The 27,112-nt window shown below is 39.3% G+C and overlaps 1 protein-coding gene across 10 annotated transcripts in view; it reads left to right on the forward strand.

The window, feature by feature from the left end:
• OSBPL5 (oxysterol binding protein like 5) overlaps window positions 1-27,112 on the forward strand; it is a 1,550,034-nt gene that overhangs the window by 823,519 nt on the left and 699,403 nt on the right. For all 10 annotated transcript variants that reach the window (XM_044059004.1, XM_044058998.1, XM_044059002.1 and 7 more), the window contains one exon: window positions 13,705-13,778. In XM_044059004.1, the coding sequence (XP_043914939.1) occupies window positions 13,705-13,778 (74 nt within the window). The remainder of the gene's footprint in view (window positions 1-13,704; window positions 13,779-27,112) is intronic.

Below are 27,112 nucleotides of genomic sequence, written 5' to 3' on the forward strand. Positions count from 1 at the left end.
CAGGACATCACTGAACAGGGCGCAGTGAGCATTCAGACATGACATGTACAGACAATAATATGATTACCTGCTCTGAAATAAAAAATATAATTATTTGAAAATGAGAAGGAATATCAGATGAAGAGTAACAATAGACCATGCACCACACAGCTTAACCCACAGATACCACTGCATGCGTCAGTTATACTCTACATGTTTTTTACAAGAAAGGAAGCACTAAACTGAATGTCATGATCCATAGTTCTGGACTAGATTCTTCCTCGTTATCTGCACAGCCATATGCTATGCACGAGCTTACTGTATGTGGTCCCTTACTACTGCTATCAGCTGATCATCATTAGTAATATTAATAGAAATGGAACTGTGAGATGTTGACAGCATGGGTCACTTAACCACCAGAGCATCAAATGATCATGTTGTGCTCAATGCAACATACAGTAAGCATCCTGCATGCAGTAGCTAAGTCATACAGAAGAGCACCTCCAGACTCATCCAGGTACCTAAAATGTGTCTTCAGGCAGCCAAAGACCTTCTCAGTGGCAGTATGGGTTTAGGACAAGGCTGTATTAAAGTTGTCTTCTTCAGCTCTGATTGGATTGCCATGGCTCCAGTGGATATCTAGCATCACCTGAAACACACACAAAAAGGGGGAGGAAATGGAGGAATAAAACAAAGAAAAAGTGGTTTAATATTCAGAAATAGAAGCCTTTTGTATTGCATTACTCCTCACCCTGTGTACCAGAAGCAGCCTTAATTGCAACATGGATGTAATATATTGCACCAAGTACCTCAAAGAAACTATCACCAACATAAAATACACTCATAGTCCTGGCTTGGTCCTGAGGTGACACCGGGAAATAGATATACCTGTCCACACATGCCAATATTACATCCAAGAACTGCTGCAGTATCCTCGAGGCAGAAGCCTGTCAGATACCCAGTGCATTTACAGTCTGTCTGTGGAAGGTCATTGTGGTATGTATACTGAGAGCTATACATACCTTAGTATCCACAGGAATGGGAAATCCACTTATTCCTCCTGTACCCCCTATGGGGGTCATACATGTTCACTAAGACCCTTAAAATATCCCTGTGCACTCTAAAGAAGCTCCTGAATATCATAGTGTGTTATTCTCTGCTTAAATATCCACCTTCTTGGGCAGTGAGCACTGCTGGGAGCATGCAATTATGGCAAGGAGCTTACAATGGGAAATAGGAAGGGTAGCAACAAGTGCCAGCATTTTCATGGATTGCAAAGTAGATATAGTAGATAAAACAGATACCCAAAAAACAAAAATCCACTGTGTGGAGCAATATACCCTCCGAGAAATTGTCTGCATGTTGGCAGATGAAAGCGCTTATACTTGGAGTGTACTTTGGTAATAAAGACTGTTCATTTTTATCAACTGGTTCTGAAACAATTTCTCGGAGGGTATATTGCTCCACACAGTGGATTTTTGTTTTTTGGGTTTGAATTATCTTTTATCCACTGACATGCTCATTTAGTTTTAGATAAAATAGATGAGACTCCTCTTCAAATAACAAATCTGCTCACAGTGTGGAAAAGCAGGAAAATTTAACTATAAATTTATTTTATTTATTTATTTTACATTTGTTGACCGGGAAAGTCCGACTGGACACATGTCCATTTTCAGCGGAGGCCCGGGGAGAAAAGCTCCAATAGTACATAGTAGGTTACAAAAAGTTCCAGTAGTACATAGTAGGTTACAACAATGTTTGACAGCTAACATACGATTGTAGTTATGCACTAAATACCCAGGGAAGAAAAAAAAGTTACATTAGTATGTACAATAACAATTATAAAGAGAAAAACAAAGCATCATATAGTTAGTATACACAGGTAAGAAAAAGTTACATTAGGATGTACAGTGAACAATTATTATAAGAAACAAACCTACAAGTAGTTAGTTTCAGGGGAGAGTAGATGGCTTGAGGCCTAGGAGGATAGTAATTTCACTGAGGAGGTTGAGGGGAGCTATGGGTTAGTCTGGATTAGAACATTGGCAAAGCCAGTGGAATTTGAAGTGGTGGGAGAGGCCATTTCTGAAAGTATTTAGGAGGTTGATTCGGTGAGACTAGGTGGAAGAGAGTTCCATATTTTACCCACTGTGTTTGAAAACAGAGAGTCACCTCCTGAGTTACAGGATTTGATTGTCTGTGCGAGTAATCTGTGAGATGATCTTAGTCTATTTAGGTTGGTATAAGGGGTAATTATTCCAGACAGGCCGGGAGTGTTTTCAGGTTGAGAGAGTATTTTGTAAGCAATAATAAGTTGCTTCTGTAGAAGTAGATTTGGTAGTTCTATCCAACCTAGGTTCTGAAGATTAGTACAGTGATGGGTTTTGTAGGGCAGGCCTGTGGCAAATCTTGCAATATGATTATAACAACAAGAGAGTTTAGATAGATCCGATTTGTTGGGATTTGTAAGTATGGGGGAGGCATACAAGAGGGTAGAAAGGAGATGGGTGCGAGCAATGGCAACTTTAGCCATGGGAGTCAGAAAAGATTTTATTCTATAAAGGGACCCCAGTTTCTTATTAACAGTTTTGATAGTTTGGTTGATGTGCACATCAAATCTGAGTTTGTTGTCAATGGTAACCCCTAATAGCTTGGTATGAGGGTCGGGGTGATGGTGGTTCCATTGTTGGATTGTACACAAAAGGGAAAAGTTGGTGTTTTATGGGTAGGATGGAAGAGTAGCATTTTCGTTTTTTTTGGATTAAGGATCAGTTGGCGTTCTGATAACCAATTCTCAACTGCAGTGAAACAGTCTTGAGTTTTGGATAATAGAATAGTTGGGGATCTATCTGAGCAAATTAAAGTCGAGTCATCAGCATATTGAATACATGTAGACTCTGGGATGACTTTGTTAAGATCATTAATAAAGATGGAAAATAGAAGAGGGCCAAGTATGGAACCTTGGGGGACTCCTATGGTGTTGGGTATGAGGTCGGAGAGCTTGCTTTGCCAGAGCACAGCTTGTTGCCTATCAGAAAGATAGGCATGAAACCAGTCTAGGGTTTTGTTATCTAGATAGAGAGTTTTTAGGGTTGCATGCAAGAGTTTGTGGTTGACCATATCAAAAGCTTTTGATAGGTCCAAGAAGAGGGCTGAAGAAATTTTTTTGTCATTCCGGTTAAGATTGATAGTGTTTGTGAAAGAGAGGAGAGCGGTAGTAGTGCTATGTTTGGGCCTGAAGCCATGCTGGGAGTTGGTTAGCAGGTTTTCCTGAGTTAGGTAGTGGATGAGTTGTTTGTGAATACTTTTTTCCATGATTTTTGCCAGTGGTGACAAAATGGCTATTGGTCTGTAGTTTGAGAGGTCAGTGGATGAGCCACCTTTATGGAGGGGGATGACATGGGAGATTTTCCATATGGAGGGGATTGTGGATTCAGTTATGGTCTGATTAATTAAGATTGAGATGGGATAGGCTATAACATCCGCAGCTTTTTGTAGAAAGTCTGCTGGAAGTAGGTCTGCCGCGAGTGGTTGGCTTTAGTTTCCTTAGTAAGGATCGGATGTATGCAGTAGGGACAGGTTGTAGGTTGAATAACGGCGTGGTCTTCTGGGTGGGACTTGTGGTTAGGGAGCAGGGGGCTACTTGTTGGTTGGCTAAGGATTTGATCACATCGATGAAGAAGGTATTAAAGGATGTGGCCACTTCATCTGGGTTTTTCATAGTTAGGTTTGCTGGTGTGGGGGGTGGAGGACCTGCCTGGATGGAGAAGTTTGTTTATTCCTGTCCAAAACTTTTGGGGGTTGTTTTGATGTTTATGTTGTAGTTGGAAATAGTAGTTCTTTTGTCCATTAAGATAGATTTTTGTGTCATTTCTTAGTTTTTGGAAGTTGGTACGGTCTAGGGGTGTCTTGGTAGTACGCCATTTATTCCATGCTTTGTTTCTAGCTTTGATTTTGGCTGTGGAGTCTTTTGATAGCCATGGTGCTATGAGAGCTTTTGTTTTGATTAACCGTTTGGGGCATGTGTGTCAAGTATGTTTAGAAATGTGGAGTTAAATTTTATTACAGCTTCTTCTAGTGGGAGGTGTTTTAGGATTGACCAGTTACAGGACTGCAGCTCATTTCGAATCTAGTGATGTCAAAATGTTTGGTGCTTCTAACAGTCCTGAGTACAGGGAGGTGGCAGCTAACACTTTTGCCTTTTACCATATAAGTAATGAGGTGATCACTGAGCTCATTAGTAATAGTCCCAGATTTATAAGTTCCGGGTTTATGGTTAGTGAGTATCCAGTCTAGGATACTTTCTTTTTGTTTGTTGCTGCCAATTCTAGTAGAGGTGGTAATATTTTGTGAGAAGCCATGGAGATTGATATTGGTTGGGTCTGTCTCTGACACACATTGATTCCAGTCAATGTTGACATCTCCCAGAATTATGGTTTCTTGTGGGAAGTTATTTGTCAACCAACTTAGAGTGTTCTCAAGAGTGTCAGAGTTGTTCCCAGGGGGAATATAGATTACGATTAGGTTAATACTTTTTTCTTTATTTAGTTGTAGTTTTAGGGTTGTTAATTCTACGTTGGGTATTTGCGGTGGCTGAGTGGGGTGTAGGGTAACGTTGAGTGTGCTTTTGAAGAGCACAGCAGTACCACCACCTCTCTTTGAGGCGATCGGTCCTGTATATGTTGTAGCCAGGTGGCAGGATTTCGTTATCTTTGGTCTCTGGTTTGAGCCAGGTTTCTGTGAGACACATAATGTCAGGGAGGTAAGTTGCTAAAAGAGCATGTAGATTATGAATTTTATTATTTAGGCTTCTAATATTAAGGTGGCAAATAAGAAGGGAGTCAGGAGGTCTTGGAAACAAGGATGTTTTATTTGCACTGTCATTTGATGGAGGGCCTGGGTTTGGATGTATGTCTCCATCTATATTTATGTTTTTTCTAAGATACATTATTAGCTTCATCAGTTTATGTAGTAGTTTATCTATGTTTTTGGACTTGGGGTAGATTATGTTTGGTTTATAGGAGTAGTGGAAGTGAGTAAGCGGTGTTTTGTTGATTAGGTAGTGAGTAGGGTGATTAGTGTTGATCAGAAATGTGGGAGTACTAGTTTGGTACTTTGGATAATGAAAACCTGGGTGTGTCTGGGACTCGTATATAGTTAGCAGGTATAGTGTGATAAGAATTGGTAGGGTGAGAGTTACAGTTTTTTGGGCTGGTATAGTGATATGGGGTGTTAAGGACTTCATACTGTTGCTTGATTGGTTATAAGATAGTTAGTGTAGGTGGTTTGGTATTGGTTGGGGGAGAGGCGGGGTGGGGAGTGAGGCAGTGTGATTTGTGAGCCTAGTGGACTTGGAGGGGCAGTGAAAGAGGTGGGCCAATAGTTTTGAGTGGCTAGAGATAAAGGAGGGGTGTGGTTAGTTAAGTATAAATATAGGGGTACTGGGGGCGGGTGGGATACGGGGGCAGGGTGGGGAGCGGAGCAGGGTTAATCCCACTCCACACAGAGCAAGTCCAGGTAATACACTAGTAGATGTTTTTTCCTTGCTACAGGGCTCTACAAGTGAAGCATAATAGTAGCTGCACTTTTGCTTATAGTTTGGGACTAGCTCCTCTGTTTTACTCAGAATTCACACTAATTTTCCAAGTAAAAAATCACAAGAAAAATCACAAGATAAATCACAAGAAGGTAAGAGAATACGTCATTAGCATACGTTGTTTTATATAATTTCTCATTTACATCTCATTATGACTTCATTTACTTATAATTATTTGCAGCCATTGTATATTAGCATAAAGAGTCTCTGTAAATTGCACGTTATTCACGCTGATTTGCTAACAGCATGGATAGCTTTAATGCGTTTGCATTATGACTATGAGTACCACCCTAAGAGTACTCTTCTCAAATCACAACATACAAACTGGAACATTGCAAAAGCATTAAGTTGTGAAAGCAGGAAAACACATCAGAAAAGTATATTTATGGTGGGGGGGGGGCAAAGCTATCTGCACCTCCCAGTAGGGGATGATGCAACAACACTGCCCTGCTAATTTTGTGTTCTGGGATTGAGCGCACATAGTAAAGAAGAAGTTCTCCTCGGCTGTGTAACCACACTCCTAGGCTACAGAAAGTCTTATGGTTTGATTTTCCTGATCTGGCATTTGTTGCTTTCTGATTCTCTGCTTTGGCATTGTAAAGCAGAACTGCATGAAATCGTTTGTATGGTATGTGTTTGTTATTATTCTGTTTCTCTGTAAAAAAAGGTTGAGTGACTGAATGCAGGTCTAGAGTAAAAGGTATAGTGCAGTAATATTTCATGAGTCTTGTCTCATTTGATATATTTATCAGAAATGCTCATGGGACCATGTGATGATTACAATACATTTCAGGGTTAACTTGATAGTGTCAAAGGGAAAGGCACTATACAAAAGTGGATTAAGGACTCCAAGTTAAAATTTGGCATTGTCAGCTTATTTCCCTACGAAAAATTCACAGTACGCATATATATATATATATATATATATATATATATATATATATATATATTAGCTTATGTTATGGCAATGCAGAAGTTATTATTTCAGCTTTCAAAAGGAAATTGAAGTTACAATCATCAACTCACTCAGGAAAATCAGATTAGAATAATAGGATATTGAGATATAAAGCTCAGGTTATAAAAAGAAGAAAGAAAATGAAATATTGTTGTCTGTTACCTACACAACAGAAGCAATTTTCAGATGAAGTTGTATCTAGAATACAGTGGTCAGTTTTAGAAATTACACATACATCTGGGCTAGGGCAGGCCAAAGGCAATGCTGTGAACGGGGACTAGAGTGAGTCAAGGGTTTTCAGGCCAAATATCTCCTCAAAGTACCAGACATGTCTGCATTGTGGAAAAACTATGGTTCAAGAAGGGAATAAAATTAACTATGGAAAACCAGCAGGGCTAGTAGAAAAAGAACTGGTACCCTGAGTTCAAACATATTAAGGAACCCATGAAAAGGATAGGAGCACGCTCCCTTGCTGTGGGAAGAGTATAAACAGAGTCATAATATGGACTACAGCTGGAAGTTTTGGGATACAAGACAGGAAATATAATAAAGAGTTAAAGTTAATGAAACAGTTGAATATACTCTGAATGTTGATAACAGAGGATAAAACTGGGAGATAATGGTGGAGGGTTAAAGATGTATATCAGTAACTCTTGACGGACATAGATCTTTGTAAACATCCAACAGTCTTTGACCTACTTTGGCCAACATTTTTTTCCTTCCTTCCTCTTCCTTTATGTCTGCAGATCATTTTCTAGAAGATATGAATAATACTTCAGTTATATGTTTTTGTTTACCATTTCAAAATGCTGTCCTTTACACTTTCATTTATGCGTTTGTCATTCTTTGCAGCTTTACCAACATGTATGTGCCCTTTAGTAGCTTTCGCCCTTTCTTCTTTAAAATCTTTAACTGAATTAATGTTGCAACAATTACCGTGAACATTGTATTCTACAGAATATTAAAAGAGCAAGCTTAGAGGAATCTATGGAAGGAGGGACTTAAGCTGTATTTCCCTCAGAAGCACTGTTGTTTGTCATAATGTTCACCATTCCTAATGTGCAGTCGCCCTTAGGCTGTATGGGTTGTTGTTTCCTGCCCTGGAAATAATAACTGGTCAGCTTCAAAAAGCATTGGCTCCCCCAACTCCTTCACTCTGACTGCTTATTGGCTGATCCCTCCAATAGCTGGCATGTAGTTTTCTTTAGTACTTTTTTTGCTATCTTGATAAGCATCATCTCTTGGACTTCTAAGGAATAGCAATCAGCTTACAGCTGTATTTCTGGCATTTAAGTCCCATTTGAAGAACACCTTCAATCAGAAATGATTGACCTTTTAAGAAAATTAGCAGTTAATCTGTTTTTTGACAAAACTCGTATTTCCCTTTTAAGAAACCTGGTATTTTTTCACAGTATTTGAAGTTTCCTGTTAGGGACCACTAATTGTAATTTATAATATTTGTTAGTCTTTGTGGCTAATTTTGTGAAAAACTGTGCATTACTTATGTAAACATTTTTTTGTGGACAGAAAATGTTATGAGAGAATGGAAGGAAAATTTTCTGTCAGTTTAATGCTTATGCTTAGTAAGTAACGACCTACCTGCCATTTTGATTCTGTCAGTGTATGTACAAGTGCTTAGACAGTACTGACAGGAAATTTTTGTTCTACTTTTATTTTTTATAACCTAAGAGACTAGAGAAAGTGGTGTGACTGTACCTGTGCTGCTCGTGAACACTCACTGACAACTTACCTTTCGATTGACTCAGTCTAGCAATGCTTACTGTTTTTGGTGCTTCTTATGCAGTTTCAGCATGGATACTCAGTCTAGTCCAGCTGTCTCTTTGACTGCAGTACCTAGAAAGAAAGAAAAAAATCACTTACCAAGAAGTCCTTGCCATTGTCATAGACTCTGTCTTCACTTCAGCCAATAGCAGGTGAAGCTGCAGAGGCCATTGGTTGTTCCTTGGACCACTCACTTTCCTCTTCAATTTCCGCTCTTGTAGTCCTTTCAGCCAGCATGAACCAGGAGTCAGCCATGTCGTCTTAGGCTGGTTCAGCATCTGTTATAGGCATGAGAGAACCATCTTGTCTGGGTCAGGGAGATACTCTGGGAGATTCTTCTCTGGGTAACCAGGGCAAAAGACAATTAGACAGTCGACTTCCATCCCTCCTTCAAGTTAGTCCTCTTCTGGTGAAACTCCTATTAAGGATAAACATTGTTCTTCTGATGAAGTTATTACTGTTAAAAAAGATGAGTTCCTCACTTTAGCTAGGCAGTAAATCCTGGCACAAGGAAGCCTTTACAGATGGGCATTCCCTGTCAAACTATTACTGAGGAAATACGGTCTGATGATTCTGATCTTGACAGAGATAGGGTTTATCCTAAAATTTCTCAAGCTCAGTTCTGTGCTTGTGAGGAAAACTTTAATTCTTATCCTGCTATTGAGGAATTTCATTTAATCAGACTATTGCCAGGATGAATTAGGTATTTTTATAGGAACAAATAGATGTTCCCCCTGAAATGAGGCAGTATTATGGTATGTTACAAATGGATATACTTCATTCCACTCCCATCCATCCTGTATCGCCAGCTCAAAAGGATGTCTTGAATGCTGCCTTTAGTCATCCTGATACACAGCCATCAGTCCCTTAAAAACAGATAAGATATATAAGGTACTTCAGGCTAATACATTTATTTTCTGCCACCTTAGGTCAGACCTTTCTGGCATTTCCACTGTGTTCCAATCCCTCTTCTGGTGATAAAGAGAGTAAAATGATAGACTGCCTAGGTAAGAGAATGTTTTCTTGTTCCACGTTAGCCTTCAGAATACTGAATTACCAGGCATACATGTGGAAGTATATGCTTTGTCATACTGACAGTAAGAGGGAATTAGCTCTTTTCTGAACCAGCTTGTTTCTACCCTTTCTCAAGTATCTTAACATGCTTTGAAGAGTGTGTAAGATTGTGCAGCTACTGTGTCTAGGGCCACTGCTACTGCTACAGGGTTGAGAAGGTTTACTTGGGTTCGTAACCAAAAGTTAGCGGATGAGCTAAAGGCTGAAATCTTACATACAATTTAGATAAGGCAGTATTGTTTGGATCTTCTGTTACCCAGGTTCTGAAACATTATGATGAAAGAAGGAATTAATTCACGGTGTTTCTAAGATGTTTCACGTACCCCAAAACAAACCTTATAGGCCTTCTACTTGCACTAAAAAGGCAAATAAACAAAACCAGTCTTCTTCTGGCAAAAAAATGCAAAGAAAAGTTAGAGGGTAGCAACAATAAAAAACAAGGGTCTTTTCAGAAAAAGGGACAGACCAACTGTACAGAATGACTATGACAGCATTTTTGTGTCTTCCCTCTCCCACAGCCAATATCTGTTCAAATTTATCCCAAAAATTGGCCCTCAACATTTTCTTTTGGTAAAAGGTTATTTTGGATTCCTGGGTGATAAAAGTACTGCAGAAAGGCTACAGATGGCTCTGGATACAAAATCATCCTTTCAGGGGAACAACATACCACCCTCAAAACCAAACATAATTTTTTTCTCTGATTCTTTCTTCACACATCCAGAGAGTCATAAAACCAATGCCTTTAGTTCAAAGGTGCAAAAGCATACAGAACTTGTTACCTCTCATTCTCCACATGAGTTATTTGGTAACTGTCGACCTAATAGATGCTTACTATGATTTCCCATAGCCATAGCCTTCATGAAATTTCTAGGGTTCTAAGTTTCTGGGTCACATTATCAGTTATCTGCCATACCCTTTGGTTTATCTACAGCTCCAAGTGTATTGACAAAATGCCTTGCCCCAGTCATAGCTTATTGCAGACTGAATAGCATTCACACCTTTCCTTATTTTCAAGACGTGTTTATCTTTGCAAAGTCTTTATCCAAATGTCATGAGACATTAACATTGATTATGTCTCTTTTGACCAGTCTGAGCTTTGAGATAAATATTGCAAATCCTCCATCTCACAGGATTGTGTTTCTGGGATGTCTTATAGACTCTTCTCTTCAAACAGCCTTATTAACACAAAACAAGGTGGGTCTTTATCTGGAATCTTTCTTGAACTTCTCCAGTCATTCTCAGACATCTGCAAGAGACTTCATCAGGATCCTAGGGTTCATGGCTTCTATGATTCTCATGATGCCTCTTACCAGGTTACACATGAGAAACATACACTGGTTTCTGAAAAGCACTTGGACCCAGCATTTGCATTCTGTGGAGTATCAAATTCCAGTTGTGGGCTTTATAAAATGGGAACTGCTTTGAAGGAGGCAATAACTTCAACTGACTCTCCTTAGACTCTAATCCAGTCTGTCACCACAGATGCATTAGATTTTGCATGCTGAGCAGTTTCCAAAGGGGTAAAAGTATAAGGCCTATAGAATCCTTAAGACAGACCAAAGCACATCAGTTTAAAAGAGATTTTAGCTGTGATACATGCCTTGAAGTCTCTCCATTAGCTTTGGTCCCCAGAATCTCTCCAAGTGATTACAGACACTACCACAGTCATGCAATATATAAACAAGCAGAGAGGTATGAGGCCATGCCCCCCAAGCAGACAGGCAATGATAGCTGGGGAGTTAGCTCTTCAGCACTCCTTAACCCTCCAAGCATCTTACTTTCAGAGCAGAAAATGGAAGCAGACAAGCTGAGCAGGATAGGGACAGACCATCACAAATGGAAACTGAATGAGGGTGCCTTCTAGGAACTGATCCAGTTGTTTGGAACACCTGAAATAGATTTGTTTGTGTCCTTTCAAAGCACTCAACTAGACAAGTTTTGTTTCAGGACTCCTGGCAAGCAACCATGGAAAACAGATGCATTTTTATTCCCTTGGAAGGGAATGTTCCTTTACATATTTCCACCCTTTCCACTGATTTCCAGAGTAATTCTGAAGATTCAAAAGGATACCCCAAAAATAATTGTGGTGACCTTCTTTAAGCCCAGAGAACACTGGTTATCCCTTCCTTTCGAAATGGACAAAGGTGATTATCACAAACTTCCTCACAGACTGAATCTTCTCACACAAGACAGCGGGAGTTTGATGCAAACCAATATCCATCAACTTCAACTGACTGCCTGGATGATTCAATTTCAATACCTTTTAGGCACAGTTTTCATGAGGATGTGCAGTAGGTACTTAAGGAGGCAATCCTGCTAGTAAAAAATTGTATGTTTGTAAAGCTGAAATAATTTTTTAGTTGGTGTCTAACCAATAACTAGGGTCCCATCAGAGATTTTGTAACAGTGGTGCTCAAATATTTTGTGTGTCACATTTCTCTTTCTTCATTTTTTTCCTCTATAAAGGTTCATCTTGCAACCATTTCAGCATGTTTGCCTATGGATCCTCCTGTCTGTTTTCTGTTTATTGTCAAACAGTTCCTGAAAGGGGTTTTAAACCTGAGACCCCCTCATAAATAAAATTGCTGTTCCTTGGGATCTTACTTATATTCTGCAGAAATTGTCCATGTCACCTTTTGAACCTGTCCATCAATCTGATTTAATGTTCTTGACTTGGAAAACTATACTCAACATTACTCTGACAGCTGCAAAAAGAGTAGCTGAGTTACAAGTTCTCATGGTAGGTGAACCCTGTCTGATTTTCCATATTCATGCCCGAAGTAGTTCCAGAGTTTACTTAGAATATAGACCTTAATCTCATAATTTTCCACCTAGAACCTAAAAACCAGGGAAAACAGATTCTGCATATTTTGACAGAACTAAGACCTGATTAGCTGTTTATTACTTATCAAGTGGCAAAAAAGGGACACCATGTGTCTGAACAGACAATTTTCAGGTGTTTATCCTCAGCTATTGCTTCTTTTATTTCTCCCACCATGGTAAGTCCATTACAGACAGTATCATGGCACATTCCATTAGAGCTTTGTCTTTGATGACATACCAGAAAGGGGTGGACTCTAGAAGCTTTCTAGAGGCAACTACATGATCCTCTGTACATTCTTTTATATAACATTACAGACTGGATTATTTTTCTAGGTCCATCTCAAACTTTGTTAAGACCATTCTCTAGTGGTTCCTGGATTCATATCCATTCTCCTTCTCCCAGGATGGATAGACTTTGTTATTCAACCTGTATAGTCTAAGGGCTCATGCAGCATTGGGAATGATGGACATGGTGCAGTCATGTAATTTACACTTACCCGTAACAGTAGATGTTCGAATTCCTCACTGCTGCAGTAACCACACCCACCTTCCTCTTCTTACTCTTGTATATAGTTGTAGTTGGGATGTAAAGGGTTTTATTTGCTTTCTACTTTATATGTTCTATTATTAATATTGGTTGGTTATTACAGAATGTTAGGCTCTGCTCTCATTTTGGCCACGGTGGTGCAGCGGTAGAGTTGTCGCCTCACAGCAAGAGGTTCTCCCGTTCGATTCTCGGCTGGAGCACCTTCTGTGTGGAGTCTGCATGTCCTCCCCGTGGTCGAGTGGCATTCTAAAGACATGCGTAGGGCGTGCCTTCGTTGAAGGTTGAGCGTCAGGCTGGCAACTAGGCACTATAAAAATCTACTGCCAATCATTAGCAGACCGGAGTTCCGCTGTAGCTACCCCTAACCCGGAAAAGCTGAAAGAAGAAGAAGGCTCTGCTCTCATTTATGGACAAGAAAGTCCTGAAGAAAGCTTCACTCTGGGTACTCAGGTCATCCATGGGATTAGCCAATCAACAGTCGGAGTGAAGAAAAAGTGGGGAGCCAGAGCTTTTTGAAGCTGGCTGGTTGTTTTTTCCAGGATGGGAAAAAACCCATATAGTTTAAGGACTATTGCAGAAGTGAGGAACTCGAACATCTACTGTTAAGGGTAAGTGTAACTTGCAGAACTAAAGTTTACCATTAATTAGTTGTAGCCAGAGGGCCTTACTTAGGCATTTTATTGTGTTTTTTTATTATTAGTTGTTATTTATTTTTTATCTAGTTGTTTGATATTATTTGTAGCAATTCACTTTGTTTTAGTAAACTATTAAAATTCTTTAGTCCAAAGATGAAAATGTATTATATTGAGTAAATGTATAAAGCACTGATGAAAAAGGGCAAAGCATTAACAATAATGATCAATAAAAAAAAAAATCTGTGTAATTCCCAGCAAAAGAAATGTCCTGAAAATCTGACATGCTTATATTTATTTCTTGATTCTGCCGTAGGAAAGGATATAGAAAAGAATGAATTCTCAGGGCTGAAGGATGAAATTACACAGACAACAATGACCATTAGCAAGGTAAGGTGTACTCCATGAGTATTTTTTTAATCACTTAACACTGAATTAATGCTCTGTACTGGTCAGTAAGATTAATTTGGTGAACATTTTCTTCCTTCAAATACTTATGTTGGCATGTAATTAAAACCTAGTCAGAGGAGAATATTACAGTGAAACAGGGTTAATTTCCAATATGTAAAGTTTTGTATCGAGTTCCATGGGCAGTGTTTGAAGACATGTTCTGGACTATGTAGGGTAATTTTGTTGAGAAATGCAGGAAGAAGAACACCTTGTGTTTGAGGGATATCTGTGCAGTAATATGTTACTACAGACTAAAAAAGCACTTAGCATGCAGTGTCTATGCATATATGCTACATACAAGTAGCATTATGTCCTAACACAATTCAAAGGTAATTGTACAGTGTACTAAGGTGATTTGAAGAAACTGCATTATGTCATAGGTACAGGTGACAAATGTCAGTTTGGAATCTTTTATTTTTATAGTGATAGCACTATAAATGTAAGCCACTGTTCAACATATGCTCACTTGCTCACACACACACACACACACACACACACACACACACACACACACACACACACACACACACACACAGCCACACACACACACACACTCACATGTGTACAAGCATATCTGTCATATTTGAACTGTACGCACATATGGTTACATATGGATACCTGTACACACAGGCACACATATACATATATATTTTCAGATTTCTTTCCTGTCAGCCAAAAAGACCTGTTGTTGTTGTTGTTATAAGACATCAGTACCATAGTTGATCTCACATACTAACAGTCCTGCAGGAATCCATACTATTATGACTGGAGACTGCAAATGAAACCTAGAATGCAGGAATTGATAGTGAGTGCACACTAAACTTACACAAGTGACCATTCCTTACAGTGTGATTTGCAAAATGTAAGGCTACATGTGCATGCATGTATTAGCATGCTGTACAGAGTGTAGTACTGCTCTGTAACCCACCATTAGCTTAAATGTATACCCCCAAACATATACCACATCCGTGTAACATAGAGCACAAGGCATACTGTACAGCTTACCTCATTTTGGATAGTTACCTAAATCAAGCAAACTTTGTTTATGCACCTATATCAAAGCACATTCCAAAAAATATAGACAAAACAATATATAAATTGAGATAAACAATAAAACAATGAACTGTAATGTAATATAAAACAAATGCACATTGCAAATAACTAAATCACATTGTATGGCTCTCCATAAGCTTTATGGAAAATATGTTTCTCCAAGTGCCTGCAACACTAATTGCTTGCAGGGCACAGCTGTTGCAATGTTGTGAACTCCTTCTACAGAGTAAACACATTCTCTGAGCACCTTTATTGTTATGTGCTTCTAGGATGCACAGGTACAATATTTTTTACCCTCCACATGACGTTGACATTACCTCCAGTGGCCATTACACTGTTTAAATACATAGTGACACTGCTACAATGTGGTGCACCATGCCATTATTATGTCTTCTTCACAGACACTGTCCACTAAGAACAGCACTTAGTTACATGTGGAAATGAATGGCACAGAAGTACCATATTAAATTATTTCCATGTTTACTGGCCAAAAAGCTGACACATATGCATTTCTGTCTGCATCACACATTTGTCAGCTCAGCAGCTAAGTCACTGTCTTTGCTACATCTGCTTCACAGTGCAAATTGTGTCTCTGAATCTCACCTAACTCTGTCAGGGAACACAAATTCTTATCTCATTACATCCAGGTGACACCTGCAAATGTTTCTGCAGTTACATCCTGTAGACACCTCTAAGCATCAGATATTGCTGGTTCGTATTTGCATTAAGAATTCCAAAACCATGCTTAATACAAAGTATTAAATAATTTCATCTTAAAGCTTACGCAATGGCAAACACAACTGTGTTGACATTTATCCTCTGTTTAGTGCAAGTAAAGAGATATTAATTCTTGTTCGTATAATATGTATTTAAATTGTCATACATGTCATGTATTTCTAAATATCCTGACAACCAAGTTGCACAGAAATAACTGCTTAGCCTTGTATGAAAGCTCTCAGCAGGATGAACAAAATGCTGCTAACAGTATGAATGTAACTTAAGTGGTTGCTGAGATGTTATTTACAAAATAATGCAATAGTTACTGTGACTTACAAAATCCAGTTTGAGACCAATAACCTAAATATGATTGCTATAAAAATAGTTTGTGCTGAGGAGTTTGCTATTTACACTTCTTTAGTATTTCATTTGATTTGGGAGATTTGTACATTTGTTTAAATGTGAAGACATAATTTGATTCTATCAAAAAGCTTAAGCTCCACCCATTGGAAGTTATGGTACAAACATCCAGAGCTCCACCTCTCAGGTGAGATACAGCTTCATTATCAAAACATTGTGCCTTGCTTCTGGTGACAACAGGGCAATGAAGAGTGGTCCCCACTGAATAAGTATATCTGTACAGCCTGCATGTGCCACTTGTTTTCATTACAGATGCTAAACTGCTCATTCTCAGAATGGGAGTAATAACCACTAGTTTCCACCAATGTGAGTGATCTGCATGTGCAAAGCTCTGATACTCCCAAAAGTGTTATACATATCCCTTGTTACAAAATGCAGAAATAGCCACAAAACATGGTGCAAAAATGGATAGCAGTGGATACAGGTAAGTAACAGGCACTGAAATCCTAACGTGCTGCACAATGTCATTACAGCTGTAAACTGTCTGGACACTTGCCTGTCTACAGTGGGTCATCTGTCTGTGCACAAAAATCCATCTTGTTTATTTATCACTTATTCCCTGGACTGCCCATGTAGTTTCTCCTTGAGAAAGGTTGATCCTCAGGTGACACCATAGTGCCTAAACAGCTTGTTTCTACAAGCTTTGAAAAAAAGTGGACACTCATCCTGCTCCAGTGGTCTAAAGGGGTAAAGCCCAGGTGGCCCATGTTCAACTAGCAGATTGGGTACATGATGGCATAGGTGGAGATGATAGCTATGGCATTCCTGGGGAAGTAAGGATGGGGGTCCTCACGCAGCTCATAACACTGCTCTGATTACAGAGTCACAGCTGGTAGATGGAGGTCTATAATAATGTGGGGAACAATAGCAGGAGTGGAGACCCAAGCCTGTAGACGGTAGCTCCTGTTAGCACATATGCGGGAACATGTATGTGCAGAGAGAGAGGGGGGATGCAGACAGCCCTTGCAGCGATGCAACTTCTCATATCAAAACCAAGGAAGGGATTATGTCACAAAAATGAAAAAAAGTTCTCCTTGGCAGGATGTCAACAAGAGCCCAAGCCACCCTCATGGCTTCCTGGATGATAAGCCCATCTCCCAAACTGTATGTTTGATCAAGGGGAAGCTTGATAGTTGGCAGGCATAAGGGCAAAACTCATACAAAAAATAAATGGATAGTCTAATAGAATATCATACCTTCTACTTCAGAGCTTCACTTTTCATTTTCCTTTTTAATTGTTTCAGACTGTATTACTTCACTGTGTAACAAACTACAGTTATAGTTGTTCACTCTGTACTTCTCGTCTCTTTCCCTACTTATTTATTGTGCTGTTTTCCCTTTATGTTGTACCCATAGTACATACTCCAGCTCCAGATTGATTCTGTGTGTGTAGGACTGTGACTTTTACACAGTTCATGGCTGTAATATTTGTTTTTGACTAAAATGTGTTAGGTGGTTTGTAACCTATTAAGCATGACAAAAGACACACAGAATGAAAGGACTCATGCAGCCAATATATAGTAAAACTGATTTAATGACCAGCCAAAACTCTGTCACTGTATGCATCTGTCAAAACATAGTACAATTAATGTATATCAAACAGGAATCAGTGTCCAGCCAAAACAAAGTACATCCATCAGTCAGAACATGGAGTACAATTAATGTATAGTAAACAGGATTCCTCAGTGACTAGCCAAAATAAATTACATGACTCAGCTGGAACATAAAGTACAAATAATCTGTATGAAACAGGATTCAGTGACCAAGGAAAGTATCTTTCAGAATATGGAGTACAATTAATGTATATTAAACAGGATTCAGTAACCAGCCACAAATAAGTACAAGCATCTGTTAGAACATGGAGTACAATTAATGTATATTAAACAGGATTCCGTGACCAGGGCAAAAAATGTTATATGCTTATCAATGTGTAATCACTAAAGAAAAGTAGTGAATGATTATTAAATTCAAGAAGAAAGTGTCTATAGTCTTTAGACATACTATGTTTTCTTGTTGGGTACATGGCAAAATAATATAATCAAACAAACAGGATTGCAACAAAAGAATCTCTGCTGCTATGCAAACCTGTCTTTGATCTGGTTTTGTCTTTCCAGCAGTCTACTATGAATAATAGGAATATGTAAACACTGCTGAGGCTGTTGAAGCAAAACATTTTTTATGCTGAATATTTTGCTCGTATTTATTTAATAGAGGATTCCAATTGCTGCTCACTGAAGTGACATAATTTAAGAAACTTTCTGCTGGTAGGCAGGATAGCTCTAGCTTTTTCCATATTTATCATGCTACAGTTAAATGTTAAATATTCCACTATAACAGACCAAATCGTGGAATATGGTACAGTTTTATATAGAGCTAGTATGCTAGTAGTAGGACGGCGCAGTGGTGCAGCAGTAGCATTGTCGCCTCACAGCAAGAGGTTCTCTGGTTCGATTCTCGGCTGGGTGCCTTCTGTGTGGAGTCTGCATGAACTTCCTGTGTTCATGTGGGTTTCCTCTAGGTGCTCCGGTTTCCTCCCAAGTTACAAAGACATGCATCTGGAGCCTTTCTCCCTAGGCCTCCGCTGAAAATTGGCTTGGTTACAAGTCAGACTTTCCCAGTTAACAAATGATAAAATAAAAATAAAAAAAAATACTATGCTGTAACACAGCCCGTGAAGGGGACATCTTATTTCAGCTGTAAATTACCCTATAGTGTCCACAGCTTTAACTAATATGCTTATCAATGGCAGAAATCAGTACAGGTAATGTAGTAAAATAAAGTATATTTAATTAGTTATTTACTGTCAAGATCTTATACATTAGATGTTTGGCGAGAAGTGCTTTGACAAACTACATTAATCTGTCCTGACATGTTAGTTAATAAGAACATGGTTCTTCTTCATGATCCAAACTTCAGTCGAGTGTAGTGTGGTTTATCATTTCCCTAATGATTGCCTGAATGCCCTTTTTAATAACATCCTTACCCCACCCCTCCCACCCCACTCACTGTTTCATACGAAAGTTTAATGGCATACTTGGTGTTAAAATGTATCAGCAGCATTACATAATTGGTGTTAAGGTATAGCAGCACTGTTACATATTGCATTTGAATTGAATGAAGGAATCTAAAGGTGTTTTGCTTAATGCTTAATGTTTAATGGCTGAAATAATCAATCACAGATATGCACATTTTCAAAGTAATCATAGTTTCTGCTAAGAAGGAGTGAAAAAAAAGAATCTAAACCATTAAAATTCAAGCAATGTTGTTATCAAAATCAGCAGTTCAGAAAAAAACTTCATGTCATATTAACTTTTTATAGAAGCTTCTTTTTTCAGCCTTAGAAGATACTTTATACATTAATTAAAGTATGCAATTGTTCTTACAACTGCTTAACCTGAAACATATTAAGAAACTGGGCATTAGAAGTCTTCATTATGGAGCGCCTGTAGAAAGCTGTAATCAGAAATGTTATCAGATACTTAATCTTATGACTTCACAGTATTTCAGAGAAATTTAATCTCTTCCTCAGGATGTAGGTGCAGTTTTGACAGGCACTGCAATCAGAAACCTGAAACACATAATGACACTGCAGCTGTATCTTAACAAATGCCAGAGCATACTTAAAGGATACATGCTAGGGTTCACAATACCTTAGGGTGCATGATAAGTGTTCACAACTTTGTATCAGAACTGAATTTTAAGCACTGTGGCCATTGGGTGGAACTCATGAGTATGTTACTCTCTGAACAAGGGGCTTGGGAATGGTAGAACATGTTAAAATTACTGATTATAGTCCATAGGTAAATAAATACTAGGCAATAGGTCTGCAGTCCATTGGCCTAGCCAATAGCTAGACAGTGATAAGAACTGAGAATCAGACTCTGTACCTTGTCTCTGTAAGGTAAAGATTTTAACCATTATACTACCCACAACCCAAAAAAATCCATTGAAATTCCCTCAGCAAGAACTAAACCCAGGCTCTGGCATTGAGAGCACTAATTTCTAACCACTAGATCACCAGGGACCCCCCTAAAGAATCAGTTCCTGCAACCTTGCCACAGGAAACAGCTCATTAACAAGTAATTTTCTAAATCAGTGTCATAAACTACCCCTCTCTAGTCCCCAATCAGTTACTGCACAAAGCTCATTAACAAAAAAGTATGCATATTATCTGTTTCCTAATGCTAATGGACAGCCATCATCATTAAAGCAACATCCTCCTGCATGCAAAAAACATTCCTTTCTGTCTGTGTGTATGTCTGCATGTCTGTCTGTCTGTTTTTTACAGTATTTTAAGTGCAAACAAGAATTGAATACATTTAGGCAAGAGAGCCATACCATAGAAAATGTAGCAAACCAGCTGTTACTCATCTCAGTCCTGTCCACTATGCAAGTGTCCTCATATTTCCAGTGATATTGAAATTGTGGAACATGAACATAAAAAAATGGATTAAACAATTATTCTAAGAAAGATGGCACAGCGAACCTGAATAAAATTAAAGCTATTTAATAAAGTAAGCTTTTGCTAACCACTGCATCTGTTTCATGAATCATTCTTTTGTTTAAGGTTATGCCATGTACAACAGAACATTTCAGTGTCTCACGGAATTGTGCAACATTTTTTCAAACACACAAACAAGATCAGCCATTACTGGATAAACTAAAAATGAGCTTATTTACTCAATGAAACAGCACTAGGAACACAATATAGGGTAGGAGTTTGTGGGGGTAAGGGCTGTAGACTGAATGGATCATGTGAATGAATATGACAGTTGAGAGTATACTTGTGTGATTTGTGCAAAAGTGCATCGACTGATTTCCTTATAAGGCTTGCATTATGCCACCAGTGCAGAAATTATTATTTATTGTTTCTTAGAGAATCCATTCGCACAGTCTCACTATCGAAACAGTGATTTTACATGAATTCCAGGGAATATCAGCAAGGATGTCCTTACATTCACTGCTGCAGTATTCTTAGCAGGTGGGATTACCTGCTGTGGAAGCCCGAATATCTGGCCAGTCTACCAAAGACTACTTGTTGCTTTTAAAAGGTACACTGAATGTCACCCAAATGCTCCTTGTGTAGCATAGGGCATAAAGGTGATGTTCAGGTCTACCATAATCAGAACTTCTTTGCCGCAAGTCTGAATGTATCTTTTTACCATCGGTCTGTTTACCTGCATCCATTTTCTACCAGTAGAACACATTTTTGATCAGTGAATTCCTTTGCCTGTTTGCTGACTTCTATTTCAGTTGCAGATAAGTGCCCAGTTGGGGATTTTTTTCTTACCTTTTTATGCTCCTTGGAGTTAATGTCATCTAGGAAGGTTAAATGCTAGTGTGGGCGACAGATTCCCCATAAAGACCATCACAATAAATGTCTTTTTTGTCTTGTTCAATTTGTCATGCGCTCATTCTGAAAACCCTACAAAGTAGACTTTCTTCCCTTTCCTTGTATCTTGAGAACCAGCATCTTAAGCTTCTCACTAAAGACACAATGGAAGGAACCTCCTGCCCCAAGGGTCAGCCATTAGGGAAGAAGAAGGTGAAAAAGGTACGACCAGAATCTTCTGCTGTCCAGCCTCTGCCAGGTGTTTCTCCTAAGGTTGTTTGTAAACCCATAGGCTCACCCAGCTGTGTTGTCAAATTTGTCTGCCATGACCATGTAGGAGGCTGGTGATCGTCTGTCTAGCAGCAACTCTGAAGAGGCTTTGTAGGCATCCATCTTGGACATTCTCGGGAACCACTGTTGATTTTTTCCAAGGGGCCAAGGGGAGTTCCTCAGTTTTTGGTTGGGGAAGAAGTTCCTACTGTGGTTCCCGACTTCTGTCATGGTTTGAGCCTTCTCAGCTTTCGGGGGGGGGGGGGGTTCCATTAAAGAAGAAACAAAAAATTAAACATGTTTCTTCTGCTGTTAGGGATCCACACAGTGAGTGGCAGGCCTTCACTCAGGGGCTATTTGCTGCTTTAATGTCCTTAAAGCCTCTTCAAAGGGTTTCGGTTCCTGATTCCTCCTTAGTCCTCTACTCCCATTAAAGGGCCTAAAGAACAGGATTCTTCTGTCAGATTTGGATAATGAATCCCTGACTTACTATATTCAGATTTCTTCTCCTTTAGGCTATGGGTTAGAGGAGGAAGACTCTATTAGTCCAGATGTTCCTTTTCAGGAAATTTCTTTTGTGGACACACTCTCTCGGATGATGGATTTTTGTAAATGGTATTGTGCTTAGGTCTCTGATATCCATAAGAGGTGGTATGAGTTACTGCAGTTGGACTTCCTTAAACTTGTGGCTGTTCCTCCTGTTTTGGCTGCTTTTCTGGATGCTTTTTCCAGTGCATCTTATGCACCTGATTCTCTGCCCCCTGCTCCCAAGACCCTTGACAGGTTTTATAGTGTGGCTGAAGTTTATTCTTTCCTATATAAATGTCCACTGCTGATCCCTCTGTCATGTCTGTAGCTTCCCGTAAGCCATCTCAATTGCTTTCTTCACCCAAGTTATTGCCACAGAACTATAGAATGGTTGGGTAAGATGGTTTAAACGTCTGCTACCCTAGCTCTTAGGGCCATTAATTATCAGGCCCATATGTGTAGGTATGTGTTGGCTCTTCTTTCTCAGGCCTGTCAACTTATTTCTAATTTTCCAGACTCCGAGGGTAAAACTTCTGTTCTTTCCTTGCTAGGGACGTCCTCTCAAGTCATTCTACTCTACTCTATTAAATGTAGTTATGATGCAGCAGATGTCTCTTCTAGGGCTGCTGTTTTTGGTTCTCTCTTATTTGTTTGAGTTGCTCAGTGCTGGTTTGACCTGTTCTTCTATTAAGGCCCACTTACCAGCTACCTCTGCTTGTCTGCCTTTTTCTCCTCCTTCTAGATTTGAGGTTAAAAGGTTTCTTAAAGGTGTGCTTAATATTAGACCTCCTAGGAAGCCTGTTCCTCCTCCTCCCTGGATCTTAATTTTGTTTTGGAGACATTGACTCAGGCTCCTTTTGAGCCTGCTGCTTCAATTTCCTTGCTACTTTGTTCCTGGAAGACTGTTCTTTTGTCAGCTCTTACACCTGCCAGATGGGTGTCTGAGTTGCAGACCCTTATGTCTTGTGTGACGATTCAGGAGAGATGGGTGAGGGCTGCCAGCCTAGTCAAATAGAATTTGATATATAATTCTGTCAACTGTGTAGGTAAATGTGGAGTACAGGCTTGTGTTTTTGAATGTGGGAGGACACTGTGGGATGTGGGCTTCGGGATTGTTGCGGCATTGCCATCTGCTGTGGGGAGGACTGGGCCAGGTATTTCAGATGTGTCTTTTTGGGTTGGGGGGATCTTGTGGGTATCTTTGGTGTTGCAGTTCGGCTCTGGTGCGGCTGGATGGGGGTTTCAGGTCCATTGTTTTGGGGCTGGAGTTTGTGACCAGAATTTGGATGTAGAGTGTGTTTTATTGCTCTGGTTTCTGCTGTGGTATGTATGTGGGATGCCTTGTATTGGTGAGGGTGTTGGATTGCTGGGTGGTGCAGTTTATGGCCTGGGAATTCAGACGGGGTGTTAGGATGATGCAATATGAATACTGGGAAAATCTAGGTGTCAGGGGTGATGTAGTTTTGGGAGGGCCTTAGAGACATGTTTTTGAGTAGTGTTTGGGTACTGTTTCTCACGAGACACTGAAGAGCATTTTGACTTTGGACATCTAACTTACCAGCACTTTGCCTATGCTCACATGTAAGTTTTTAGCACTGTAATTTTTTGTAGGAATAGTTAAAGCTAGTAAAGATTAATTAGGTATTTTTCTTTGAAATCAGACCTGTCCTACTGAATTATTTTAAGTTTCTGTGTGATCTCTGAACTCTTAAATATCTCTGTGGTGTAGTAGTTTTGTCTTGTGTTTTAATTGTTTATTATTAAATATTTTTAAAACCTTCTACCTGTGGCTGATTTATTTAGAGATAAGCTGTAGAGTACATTGCATATTTATAGAGGTTATTGTAATAAGCCACTCTAAAGTAAGCCTTGACTGTTAGTCATACTACCATTGGATATTAATATTGCACAGTAATAACTGGACACCCTTTTAAGGGCCTTTTAGTAGCTGTTATTATTAACTGGGTGGTGGCAGTAATTACTACTGTATAGTCTGGGTAAAGGGGCACAGTTGGAGAATCTGTGTCAGCCTTTCCCAGGAGTGTCTGTGAAGTTGTATACATACTTATCTCAAAGTGTGTGTTGTGCTGTGTCAGCTACTTGGCAGGGACACAAATAACTGGTTGGACAGAGAGGGTACTGGAGGTTTTAGCTTGCCCAGTTAGGCTGAGACCTGGACCCTATATCTGTGCAAGTGGGGAGTCTTATCAGGGACCTGGTGAGCAAGGGAACAACCAGCCCCAGACTGACTGTCATCTCTGTGTGCACTTAAGGGAAATTGTACTTTACTGTGTGTATTAGTTATCCTTTTCTCTTCTATGAGACAACATCCCTGGTGTTAGTGGTGAGGATTGAGGCTCCTTGTTGCTAGGCCAGGGCACGGTCGTCACATCTTGTCATCCTTTTTTTTGTCTTTCATGAGGACAGCACTAACCCTTCTTTTATGCCTAACATGGTTAATGAGGTATCACTAAATTAGTCTATTAATCTGCCTACTTTTTTCTCCTCTCCACAATCTGACAGTGAGATGGTGCTGCATACTTTGGATGTGCATAAGCATCTCAGGATTTATTTGGATAAGACTAAGCTATTAGAAAATCTGATCAGTTATTTGTTTCTTTTCATCCTAGATCTTTGGGACTTGCTGTATCTAGGCAAACTATTTCTTCCTGGATTTCAAAGGATATTTCCTTTTGTTACACTTTTCATGGCAAGAGCCTTCCTTCTTCAGTTAATGCTCATTGTACTAGCTGTGGCTTTTTCAGGTGTTTTTTCAAGGACATAGATACCAGTTCTATTCTTGAGGCAGCTACCTGGACTTCTGTGCCTACCTTTACCAAGTACAAGTTGGATGGTTTTCCTAGTGTTGTTCGTCATGGATTTTTAAGGGGCTCTTCTGCTCCTTCCCCTCCCAAGTTTCCTCTCGAGCTTTGGCACTCTCCCTTCTCTTAAGAATACTGCAGCAGTGAACGTAAGTACATAGTACAGTTGTGTAAAATCTTACCATAATGGTAGATGTACTTGATTTCACTACTGTAGTATTCACTCCCTCCCTCCATTCCGCTAGTCTTTTGCCTTCCTGGATGTACAGGTTACCTCTTGGGTTTCTTGGACTGTGTTCATTCTGGGGCATTCAGTTCTGATTATGGTAGGCTTGAACATCACCTTTATGCCCTGCACTATGCAAGGAGTGTTTGGATGACATTTGGCATACTTTTTAAAAGCAAGAAGTAGTCTTTTGGTAGACTGGCTGGACGTTCGGGCTTCCATGGCAGGAAGTCCCATATGTTAAGAATACTGCAGCTGTGAAGGCAAGGAAATCTACCATTATGGTAAGATTTTATATAACTGCACTTTACTGTCACTTGTAGTAAAAGAAAGCTGCAGAAAGATCTGTTACATGCATTTTACTAAGTACTGCTTAACTTTGCTTATTTTATACTACATTGTCATATTTTGTGCAACACCCAGTGCAGTTATCTTCTGTGGTTATTTGTTTTGTTTTTTTTGTCCGTGACAGTCAAAGCACACTATCTGGCATTCTTAATATTTCTTCTTTAGCTGAATGTTATTTAAGATGTTCATAGGTTGTTACTAGGCTTGCACTTCAAGGGGCCCTTGAGGATCCTGTCCCAAAATCCCAGCTGCTCCCAAACACTGTCTGCTCAGGACAAACAGATTCAAATCCTGTAGGACAGGAATTACAACTCACAGGACTATCCCTCTGCATCAACTGCATCAACTGCCAGATGTAAAAAAGGTTTTGCGTCAGAAATATGTTCCAAAAATATTTTGCATTTTAAGTGCTCTTTCATACTTTGTGTCTGCTTGCAAGGTGATTTATAAATTTCTTATTCAGATTGTTAACTCCTGTATTCACATGTACTCTCCTTAATTGCAATATTGGTCTAATAAAAAAGGCTTTTAATGTAATTGCTCTATTGATTTCAAGATCTGTTGAATATTATGAGCTTTTCTCTTTGATGGATTGCATGCAGGTGGTAGTTGGCATACTGAGCTGGATTGTCTCCTTCCATGTTTAATTTGCTCTTGTATTCTGTAATATAATATCTATTTATGTATGTATGTATGTAGGTATGCATTTATTTATTTTACCAGGGAAATCCAACCAAAATAGGACCCATTTTGAGCAGAGGCCTGGGGAGATAGACTCCAATGTACAAACAACAGTAATAAACATAGTGACACTAATAATTGTAAGGTAATAATATACAATAGCCTTTACAGCATATTTCAAAAAGTGGGAGAACTGAATTTCATATTTGACAAAGTATACAGACATATTGCTGCTATTTAACAGAAAGCAATATGTCTTACGAGAGGTCTAGTGGTGAGCGAGCTAGTTCTGACAAATAAAAGACTGGCATTTGAGGGTGAAGGATTATAAGAAAAGGGGGAGAGAGTGAGGTACAGTATGGGTAGGGGAAGATATGGACGGAGCTGAGCAGTAATGAGACTGAAGAGGAGTGATGTGCTAATTTGGTGCAGCAAAATTGTAGTGCCAGGAGTTGAGTAAGTGAGACTTCGGCTGTAGTTTGAATGACTTTATAATATTTCTTCTGCTTAATAGTTGTCAGGGTAATGCTTAAACATGAGCATGTGCAACGGTAATATTCTGTAAGATGGAATGCAGATAAAAACACATAAAGGAAATGAAGTTGATAACAGAATGAAAACGGAGGAGTGAAGGAAGTGCTAAAATAAAGAATAAGAAGGAAAAACTGAAGAAATCACAACCGCATGGATGAAGAATTATCCGAAACTGAACAGAACAATTGCTTTAACCATCCTAAATATGTTTATTCAGTAATTAATTCTGAGGTGTGGGTTGCATAATATCTAGATACAAGTACTATAATTCGGCTACAAAGTTGAAGCCTAAATAGTCTGATGAAAGCATAAGTGGATGAACACTACTTAACACCACCCCAAA

This window comes from Protopterus annectens, chromosome 17.part0 (genome assembly GCF_019279795.1).
Source record: "Protopterus annectens isolate FY-2018-M chromosome 17.part0, PAN1.0, whole genome shotgun sequence".
NCBI classification, from domain to species: Eukaryota; Metazoa; Chordata; order Ceratodontiformes; family Protopteridae; genus Protopterus; species Protopterus annectens.